Source organism: Fukomys damarensis, unplaced genomic scaffold, assembly GCF_012274545.1.
Source record: "Fukomys damarensis isolate Sample0158 unplaced genomic scaffold, DMR_v1.0_HiC HiC_scaffold_6, whole genome shotgun sequence".
NCBI classification, from domain to species: Eukaryota; Metazoa; Chordata; class Mammalia; order Rodentia; family Bathyergidae; genus Fukomys; species Fukomys damarensis.
In genome coordinates, this window is record NW_022900918.1 from 12,629,171 (window position 1) to 12,640,571 (window position 11,401).

The window sequence follows — 11,401 nt, forward strand, 5'->3', positions numbered from 1 at the left end:
CCCGGCTGGTGCTGCGCGCTCTCCGTAGGCTCGGTCGCCGCCCGCGCCTGCTCTCGGGTCCCGTGGGCTTCGGGCCGGGTTTCAGGAGTCCGAGAAAGCAAGGTCTACAAGTTCGTGTGGATTCGAAAATTTAAAACCTCATTAGCGCCGCGAAGAAAAAGCCGGGAGCCTCGCGGCCGAGCCTCGCGCCGCACGGTAGCTGCGTCCCCTCCCGGGCCGACACGCGTGGGACCTCCGACAGCCCAGAGCCTCTCTCCTCTCTTACCCTGGTCATGGAAGGAGTAGAGGAGTCAGAAGCCGACTGCTCCGTAGCGTTCGCCGAGGCGCAGAGATGGGTGGAGGTGAGTGCCTCTTACTGCTCTGCTTTGCACACGAGTTTGGGGTGCAAGGGGCCGGAGGCTCTGGCCACTCTGCTCTTTGGCCTCCTCCGGTGACCTCGCCGGAAAGAGGGGAGGCAGTTTTGGAAATGTGCAAGTTCTGCCTCTCCTACCTGTTAACGCAGAGCTTAGTTTAGCGTTGCTCTCTGGCGACGGTCCCCAGAGCCTGCCCACCCGGCTTGGGGACCGCGCCTCCGCCAGGACCAGCTCTCCTGGCTCTGCTCGGCCAGGTGCCCGTCGGTGGGCACAGCCCAGATCGCTGGCGCAGAGCCGGGCCGGGGTCCTCGGGTGCGTTTTTGGGAGTGGCTAGAATAGGGATCCCCGACTCGTACCTGGACAGCCGGGGTGTGCGGCTTATGTGGACGGGAGAGAAAGGGCGGTGAAGGAGCACACCTGGGCTGCACCTGGAGAGATACTCACGGCCGCTCCGGCCCACGGAGTGAGGTCGCGGCTTGTCTTTAGTGTTCCGCGTTGGTGACACTGAGATAGCCTGGGGTCACTCACGGAAGGGTTGTTGTTTCCACAGCTGTGCTTTCTAGACAAGATCTCCGCCTCCCTTCTACCTACAGAAGGGGAGATAGTCTCTGCATCAACGCCTGGGAGCTAGGCTGTGTTGGTCTGTAGAAGACTTCTAGGCATTCTTACAGACTTCTAGTCATTAATTCTCCTAAATAAGTGATTAATTTTTTGAATAGTGGAGATTGAACCTGGGGTCTTGTGCATCTTTGAGCTGAGATCCAGCTCCAGCTCCTGAATGTCTTTTAGAGCGAAAGAAGCCTTTCAAGCAAATGTCAGTCAGGCACAACTGCTTGTTAAAAATATCGTTGACTCCTCCGGCCAGCCTTGCAGTCTTTGTGGAGTTACTGATGCCACGTGTCTGTTTATTCAATGTATAGTATTTAAAAAGTTTGAATTAGGCTTAAAGACCATTCCATGAGAAAAACAGCATATTCAAGAATTCTAGAGTAAACAGCATTTAAAAAATAATTCGTTTTTCTTTAAAGAAACGTATATGTAGGTAGAGGACGTAGAGAATGAACCTGGATTTCTCACGTTGTGTAAAGGAATGGGAACTCTAAATACCCACTAGACAGTGGGGGGGGTGTCCTAAGAAATTAGTTTTTGGTGTCCTTTTGGACTGAAACAGTGAGCTGGCCCGGAGGTGACTTAGAAAAGTGTGAAGGGAGGGCAGGGGCTGTCAGGAGAAGGATAAACACTGTATTTTGAATTGAAATGAGAGTGGAAAAATTCCAGCTATGCAGTTAAAAGAAATAACTTTCCTCATTCATAAACTTTGAAAAGGCAAAATTTCTAGCTGTAACTTTCCATTAGTCGTGTTTGTTCTTCATTATTTTAGAAAGCAGATTTGCTGTTTTGTGTTTGAGTGTTGAAGTGGAGGGGGTGGAGAGAAGACTTGAGGACATTTTTTGGTCATGCACAGTTCCTGTATGGAGTTTATATCTTCATGCTTTGTATTTGCTTAGGAGATCAGTGGATTTGGATCATTTCAAACTTTATTTTAGCTTGCAGATTGTACAAAACTAAGATTTCCTTATTTGTCATAGCTTGCTCATAATTGTATAGGGTTTCTGTGAGAAATTTATAATGAACTCCTGAAAAATATGATGATAGAGATAGTTATTGTGCCTAGTAAATATGCTCATCTTTCCCTTCCCATCCCACCCTATGTAAAGGCATTTGTCAGTACTAATTTAATAACTTAATATTGTGTTTTGGTCATTATTAGGATAAACCTGAGTCCTTTCTAAAGGTATTTTCATATCTTTTTTTATGGTACTGGAGATTGAACTCTGGTCCTTGCATTTGCAAGGCAGGCCACCAAACTGTTGAGCTAAATCCCCAGCCCTGTCATATCTTTTTAATATAGTTAGTGAAATTAAAATTGTGAATTTTCTTCTCATGCCACTTGGACCACTGACAATTATTGAAGACATATTCACAAATTCTTTGGGAATACTGGGCATTCGAAGTGACAGCAGTGGGTTCACTGTTAGTTCTTTTTTTTTTTCCAGTCTGTCCACATTTACCCCTCTTTTTTAGCTTTGTCATTACAGCCAAAGCACATATTTTAAAACATTATTCTTGCCAAAAGAAGCAGAATGAATGACTCTCTCCTTGCCACAACCTATTAATTTAAGAACCCCTAATTTGAAGATAAAATGTTGATTCCAAAGTCTTTTATAAAGTATTTTGGAGAGCAAGGAATATTACAATGTAAAACTTTCTCCTATTTGCTAATATTCTTGCTCTGTTACTTTACACATACTGCAGTATAAATGGGTCATTCATATATATTTGCCTGCCTATATTATAATGTGTAACTTGTGCCCATTCTGTATAATATGATCTGGTAACTTCATTTTCAGCTGCTTAATATCCCATATTCAAGAAGCTACTGAACTTATGAAACTTTGCTTGGTGATCAGACTCCATGTCAGTACATTCTTGGCATTAATGTTTTCCATTTTTTATTTTTGTTTTTTATGGTGCTCAGGACCGAAACCAGGACTTTAGGTATACTAAGTAGGCATGCTGAGCCTACTAACCTTCCATATGTGATTTTAAGTAGTTCATGTGTTGTGATTCTTGTAAGTGAAGTTAAAATTTTTAAAATGATTTTTTTTGGAGTTAAGAAGAAAGTAAGGAGTGAGGTCTAGTGGTTTTTATTCTGACATTATTATTATTTTTTAAAGGTACACTTACTATATTTGAGTGTATAATTGGTACATAGTGCTAAAGCAATACTGTAAATATATATTTAAGCACTTACAGATATATGCAGATACACATTGGCTTAGTTGCCGTATAATAGTATATTGAATACGTAGATGTACCATGTTTATTATAATATCTTTCTAATGCCTGTTTCTAAGTTTGCATTTTTTCCATTGTTTATTGGTGCATCTTAGATATACAATAGTTACATTCATCATTAGGATCTTGTATCTTTACATGATGTATCTTGGTTTTTATTTTTCCTCATTCCCCTTGCCCACCCCCTCCACCCTTCCCTATTTACAAGGACTTTTTTTCCATGCTTTTCCATTTCTCATATTTTTTTCTTTTCCCTTCTTTCCTTTCCCCTACCCTTCCCACTTCTCCTACTCCTTTAGACATTGTCTTCCTATTTCACAATATCAGTTATACATTTTGATCCTTATGTACACTATTACTTTTTCACACCAGAGAAATGATTCAGTATTTACACACGTGTGTCCTATTTATTTCACTTAAGAGTATGGCCTAAATGTGCATCCACTTAGCTATAAATGTCTTTAGTTTCATTTTCTTTATGGCTGAGTAGTACTCCATTTTATAAAACAAACAAACAAACACATCTTTATCCAGTCTCTAGTCGATGGGCACTTGGGCTGTTTCCAAATTTTAGCTATTATAAACTGTGCAACTATAAACATGGGTGAGCATATATCACTGTGGTATGATTCTTTTAATTCTTTTAGGAAATATTCAGCAGAGGAATAGCTGGGTCAAATGGGACCCCTAATCCTAGTTCTTTGAGGTGTCTCCTTATTGATTTTCACAGTGGTTGCACCATTCTGCACTCCCACCAACAATGGAGACGGGTTCCTTTCTTCCCACAACCCTGCCAGCATTTTTTATTGGTTGATTTCATGATAGCAGCCATTCTTTGTGGGGTGAGGTGGAATCTCAGTGTTTTCATCTACATCTGTCGAATGACCAGTGGTGTTGTACATTTTTTCATATGTTTATTTGCTGCTTTTACTTTGTCTGAGAAATGTCTGTTCATTTCAGATGCCCATTATTTGATTGGGTCTTTGTATTTGGGGGGGTCTGAATTTTTTTAGTTCTTTATATATTCTAGATACTAGACTTTTGAGGAACAGCTGGTAAAGATTTTTTCCTACATTGTAGGTTGTCTCCTAGCTCTGTTGGTGGTTTCTCTTGCAGTGCAGAAGCTTTTTAATGAGATGAGATCCCAGTTGTTGACTCTTTGTGCTAGTTCTTGTGCTACTGAGGATTTGTTCATAAAGTCTTTTCCTATGCCAACTGACATTATTATTTTATTAATTTTTCATTTTGTTCACTTCGTATTTACTCATAACTCATATATGTATATATATTTGGGGGGCAGAGCCTCTTGCATGTTAGACAATTAGATGAGCACTCTGCCACTGAACTTCTGCAGTCGCTGTACATAAGAATGTGTGCACACACACACACACGCACACACCCCACATGAGCACACACACATTTAAAAATAAATGTTAACCTGGTTTGTCTACTCAGGCTAACCTCACAGTCAAAACAAATGTAAGAATGCTATCTTTTAAGATAATAGTGGTATTGGATTATTATCAGGTTGGAAATGCTGTGTTTGGAATATTAATAATGTAGCAAGGCTGGCTTATGATTAAACACAGGTTTAAAACCAAGTTATGTAATGATTTGAAGGCAGAGACCAAGGTGAAGCTTGATTCTAGAAGGTCATGGAATGGATGATGAAGTAGTAGAAAACATAGCTTGGACTCTAATTTTAACTGTCTTTCTGCTGCACCTCTAATTTTTTGTACCTGTAATTGCCTTTGGCTCTGTGTTGGAACATTGAAAAGACATACAGTGAACAGACAGAATACTGATAACATTAAAAAGTGGATACATTGCTCATTGCATTGCCCCATCCACAGCTTACAGCCTGTGAGTTAATGATTGAGGTTTAGCTACAGCCCTTCCTGTCACTGGCACAGAAAAGGCTTACTTCTCACCTTGCTGTTTACCTGCCCTCCCTTTATCTCTTTCTTTCAGTATCACTGTCATCCTATTAAAGGATCTAAAATTGCTAAGTCTGGCACTACAGTGAGTTCTGACTTAGTTTACCTCTGAGTGGTCTGGTTGCCCACTTGCCCCCATTTTTATCATTAAAGGATATGCTGGTTACTACCTTTTGTTTATTTTGCTTGCTTTTGGTGCTAAAAAATGTAAAAATTTTACCCCCAGTACTAGGTACCCAGGGCTTTCACACTGAACTAAATCCCAACCCTTTAAAATATTTTTAAAAGTTTGAGACAGTCTTACTAAGTCACTAAGAAGATGCCTAGGCTGGGCTTTTAACTTGAAATTCTCTTGTCTTCATGAATGTTTACTGTTGCTTTTCAAAAACATATAGAATAATTAAGCCATCATTTGAAAATGATACTAAATTAATAGAAGCCTTTTTGGTAATTATTTATAATTTGAGTTGTTAAACTGAATTAAATTTGGCCTAAAAGTTTCTTAATACATACTGGTTATAATGCAATGTAATATATATAGAGGTTATAACCTACATTTGTAATAAGTCATTGAGTCTCTGCCAACCACAAGCAGTCACCTGTTTAAACTATGTTCAAATAAAACATATGCCGGCTGTGACCAGTTGGGTTGTTTCCGTCCCTCAGTTCTGTTTTCAGTATGTCACTTCCTTTTCTCTGGCTATGAATATAATCTGCCCCTGAGGTAGGGTGGAGCATTCTGAACCATTTTTGGTTCAAACTACTGTGTAAAGACAGCTAACATTTGCAAAAAGAAAAAAGAAAAAAAGATTTAATTTTAACACAGTCAATAGATACTAAACTTATTTTTCAGTTTTTTTAGTCGATGTGCATAATAGCTACACAATACTGCATTCCTTGTGAGGAGTTGGTACATGTCTCCAACACATCTTTTTTGGTTGTTTGTATTTTAGAAAAGGTCTTGCCATATAGTTCAGGCTTGAACTCACACTGATCTTCCTGCTTCAGCTTCCTGAGTGCTGGGATTACAAGAGTGTGCCACTACAGTTGGTCTATATAACACATTTTGGTTCTTTTTTAGTTCTTTTTTCATCCCCTTCCTCCTCCATCTTTTGGTCCCTTCCCTTGTGCAAAAGCTCTATCTCTGTGTTTCCTATTATGTATCTTTTATTTTGCTCTTTATGTTTTGAGTTTCTCCTATAAGAGAAATGATGTAATAGGCTCGAGCCAACATTATGTCTGAGCCAACATTATGGTTTTAAAGTGCATTCATTTTCCTACAGATAACTCAAGTTTATCCTTTTTTATAGCAGAGTAGTATTCCACTGCAAATAAATACCTCATTTCTTTATCCATTTATCTGTTGGTGGACATATGGGCTGCTTACAAGATTTAGCTCTTGGGCCGGGATTTGGCTCAGTGGTTCTGTCGCATGCCTCATAAATGTAAGAACCTGAGTTCAATCCCCTGTACCAAAAAAAAAAAAAAAAAAAAAAAAAAAAAGATTTAGCTCTTGTGAATTGTGCTGCTATAAACTGGACATCAGTGTATCACTGTAATATGATGTCTTTAACTCTTTTGGGAAGATACTTAGAAAAGGTTCAATGGAATTTGTATTTTTAGTTTCTTGAGGACTCTTTGTACTTATTTCTATAGTGTTTGTACTAGCTTACATTCCAGCTAATGATGTAGAAGAGTCACCCACCTGAAGCCTTGGCAATGTTTGTTATTGTTTGATTTCTTGATGATAGTCATTGTATATGAAGTAAAATGGCATCTCAAATATTGTTTTAATTTGCATTTGCATTTCTCTAATAGCCAGAAAAATTTGGAACATTTTTTCATGTACTTATTGGCCATTTTAAATCCTTCTGAGAATTATCTATTCATTTAAGTTGTCTAGTTTTGGAGTCTTTTATTTGGGGGGTCTAATATTTTTGAGTTCTTTGTATTCTAGATATTATTCTTCTGTCATGAAATAACTGGAAAAATTTCTCCCAGTCTATAGGTTTTCTCTCTACCCTTTTGGTTATTTTCTTTTCTGTGCAGAAGATTTTTATTTGATATGATCCCATTTGTTAATTCTTGAAGTTATTTTTTTTTTTCTTTTTGAGACAGGGTCTCACTATGTAGGTGAGACTGACCTGGAACTCACTATGTAGCTTGAGCTGGTCTTGAACTCACAGGGATCCTCCTGCCTCAGACTCCTGAGTGCTGGGATTACAGGCATGCGCCACCACATACAGACTTGAAGTTATTACTTTAAACTTGAAAGTACTATGACTTTGTTAAAAAAACAAAAAACAAAAAAAAAAAAACCCAAAACAAAAATACGCTAATGTTAGAAGGCAATTCTTAGATCACCTATTTCAGCCAACAGTTTTTATTTCCAAATATAAACCTAATCTTGTTAATTCTTTGTTTTCTGGGAAGTCATGAAAAATTTTATTCATCTTTATTAATTTTTTTAATGAAAAGATTTTAAAGTCCACAATCCTTTGTATAGTATTTATGACCTTTCATCTGGCTCCTGCTATATATCTCTTTTACTTTTGGTGATTTTCTCCATAACTACTTGTGCAGTTGTCAGATAATGTAGAGATGAAGAGCACATTTTTGAAGTCATTGGTCAGTCCTGGATCTGCTGCTTAAAGCCTGTAGACTTAAGTTTTCTCCTGTTAATGTGTCATGGTAGTTGTACAATTAAATGAGGTGTTAAGCATTTTGTATTTCCTGATCATTGCTTATATTTCCCCATGCTCAGGAAGCAGTTTTCTCCCCTCTATCCTATTAGGATGAAATACCCCATTATTTTGTGTTTATCTAGTGAACTCTTCTTCATTCTTCTGTACTCAGGCCCAAATCAACCATACACAAAGCATTTTTCTGAACTGATAATCCTCTACCTTACACATTTCTTCCTCTTCTCTTGCATATATAGCCCTTTCATTTTGCATTTTGTGTAAGTCTGTCAGTTTCCCTGTATAAGACTAGGAACTGAGTGCATGGCCAGTAGTATCCTTTGCTTGAATATTTGTCATAGTGGCCTATTCAGTGCTTATTGAGTGCAAGTATAGTATCAAAGCTATACTCTTAGCAAACTTCAGAACCAAGGTTTTGGGCATCAGCACTCGTTTCTTCTCCCAGTAGAGAATTGTGTCAGTGTCTGAAGCTGAATGTGGTGCAGTGGTGTGGTTGGGACCTGTTATAAGATAGGTTCATCTGAGTGCCTGTGTAACTTGCTATTTATTCAGCATGTGTACTTCTCATCAAACCTGGCCCCGAGCCATATCACTTTACCCCTCCCTGCCTTTTACTTGATGATTTCCCTCATGGAGATTTGCATGTAGTCATCCAAGAAATACCTATTATATGCCTACTGTGTGCCAGGATCTTGCCATATTTATTTTTTATTGACAAATCCTTAGTAATGCCTTACCTGAGCATGAGAGAGAGAGAGAGAGAGAGGCATGCACCAGGAGAAGACCTGCCAGCAAACCCAACAGCACCTCTAGAATAGTGCTGTCATGGAAGTCTGCACAGTATCGAGTGGTGGCATTGAGGAGGCTGCCCAAGACTTCCTGGTGAGTCAGAGAAGGCAAGTTTGATGGCAAGCTGCAGTGGGCCTAATGCAGTTGCCCCCTGGGCTGGGGCATGGTGACTTTTTAACTTGTGAGATCTTGAAGTTGCATACACCATAACTTCCAAAAGTAGCTCAGAGTACTTTATTCTTACTGAAGAAATGCTTACATGCAGCAAAACATGTCAACTTTAAATACACAGTCACATGAATTTTATCAACTGTATGTACATATGTACATATGTAAGTAGCACACCAATCAAGAGGTGTGATCCTCACTCAAGAAAATTCCCTTTCAGAGCAGGGGATAAAGGGGAGGACAGGGAGAGGTGGATGAAGGGATTGAAAATGATCAAGATATGTTATAGGCACATACCAGTTCTCCCAAACAAACATTATTCTGTATTATAAACATGCACTTAAAAAATGTCCTTTCTAGAAGGGCACAGCCGTCTTCATCCCTTTTGTAAACAGACACTCTTCTGAGTTCTAGCACCACAGATTTCTCAGGGTAGGTTTGAACACCCAAGAAATGTTCTAATCCTTTTTTCCATCTGATTCTTCTTTCTGTAGCATTTTGTTTGTTTTGAACACAGTGACTTGGATCCCAGGGAAGGGAGGGGTAGCTGGTGTACACAAAATGGGAACCAGGGCTCTATGTTATTAGAATGGCCTGACTCCAGGAAGTATAAACAGATAGGTCAAGGTATTTCCTGAGGAACTGGGCGGGTTCCAGGGCAGGGCCAGTAATTCTGGATCCTTCTACTGTTCTGGCACACCAAGTGCTAGCAATGGACTAGTTTTATAAAGCAGGGGAATATACAATGAATTTAACCTTCCATAAAAGCGTCCTTGTACCAGAGATAGGATGATTTTCTGAGGTATTGTCCTGTCTCAACACATTTCCTTCTATCAGCTTTGAGCTGAGATGCAACCCTGAGCAGAAGTTGAGTTGTATCCTTATGTTGGCCAAAATTTGAAATTTCCATTCTTGTTTTCCCCTGAATAAGAAAATGAAAGTTGAATGTTACTCTTCTTTTGCTCAACTCATTAGTGACATTAAACATGTAGGTAACAGGTGACTTGCTTGGTTTCCTTTAGTGAGGAAAGTGAAAGGAGGATCTGTTTCCTCTCAGTGAGGTCACGGTTGGCTGTGGCGAGGAAGCAGAGCACCTGGGTGCTTCAGCCGTGTGTAAAGCACAGACACCAATAAGGTGCTCCTAGGGGAGAGGAGTGTGTGGACTCATTTGATCTGCTTTGGTTTTCATCCTTCTGTGCAAACCTCCAGCTTTTTTTCCTAAATGCCAAGAACATTTAGGTAGTGAAAGCCCACAGTGGAGACTACTGCTTCTCAGGGTGACAGCATTTGAGTTACAGAAAAACACACTCTTTGTAAATGTTAGTTATGAAAAACGAAACATCCACAAACTTGTCCAGTTCTTTTAATTTGGGGAAGTTACACTTTGTAGGTGAACTGTCAGGTGCATACTAAGTCACTGATACTGTCTCATCACCCTGCAGTCTCTTACAGACAGATCTCAAATGATTGTTAAATGAATGCATGTTGTGTGTCCAGTCAAAAGGTTGGCTTACTTAATTTTTGTTTTCAGTTCTTCTTAGGCCTGTTAACTGTAAAAAAATATGTTTGAGCCTGAGGAAGTGATAAATAATGCATGCCTGTGCCTCTCTTTCGTTTCTAAAGGTAATTATTGGGTGTACTTCTTTAAAAACATGTTTGATGTACTTAAAGCTTTTAATAAGGATAATAGCTGTCATATCTCCACAACTTTGAAACAGGTCTAACATATTCAGTCGGCTGCTTTGCTGTAAAGAGATGGGCATTAGTAAGTCATAGAGATGAATCACAGCAGCTACCTGCACAGCCTTTCCAAAGATTATAAAACCCCCTGCTAGCTTGTCCAAAGACCAGCTAGTACAGGATGCTCAATTTGGTGCTCACATACATTTGTATGATTACAATAGTAGACACTTTGTCTGTCTTCAAGCAGGAGTAAGTAGTCACATAAGAGAAGGGTTAAAAAATACTTGTCTGGGTTGAGGATGCAGGATCAGTCAGTAATAACTGATTTGTCACAGTGTGACTTCTTACTCTATGTTGAAGACCCTTCTATAAAGAACTGCCCTGTACCACAATCAGCTGATTTGAATAGCAAGCTTCCAACTAGTGAAGGCTTTGCCAGAGAAGGTGGATATCTGACAATTAAAAGAACTAGTGTTTTTCAATTTCTACATATGGCAAATGCATTGTACCTACAGAGCCTTATAATTCCAGACTATTATTGCTTAAGGATGTTTTTCTCAGTGGAAGACAGAGAGGGATGAGAGGTAAGATAATTTGCTCAAGGAAGTAGGGAATTCAGTAGGCAATTTGACTATGTGGACTACTTGTTGAATCATTATAACCAGGATGACCCTGGCCAGTTAATGATGTTTTTTTAGGGGTTTGTGGTCTGAAATAGAGTGGGCTCTCTTCATTGCATCAAAAGCTCTTAAGTCTTACTGTATATTTCAAGTCTGTGTTCTAACTTGTGATGTTAGTGTCTGGAAAGTAGGTGATGATCAAATATTGTATTACATGTTTTGGAATTGCTGATAGTCTTAGCAACTGCAGATTTTAGATTTACATGTTGGAAATATATATATATATATAT

General features: G+C 39.2%; 1 protein-coding gene across 8 annotated transcripts in view; it reads left to right on the forward strand.

Annotated features, from left to right (window-relative positions):
• Positions 1 to 6: 6 nt before the first annotated feature.
• Positions 7 to 11,401, forward strand: part of Lmo7 (LIM domain 7) — a 215,957-nt gene continuing 204,562 nt past the window's right edge. For all 8 annotated transcript variants that reach the window (XM_019207264.2, XM_010622357.3, XM_010622359.3 and 5 more), the window contains exon 1: positions 7 to 341. In XM_019207264.2, the coding sequence (XP_019062809.1) occupies positions 273 to 341 (69 nt within the window). In that variant the 5' untranslated portion in view covers positions 7 to 272. The remainder of the gene's footprint in view (positions 342 to 11,401) is intronic.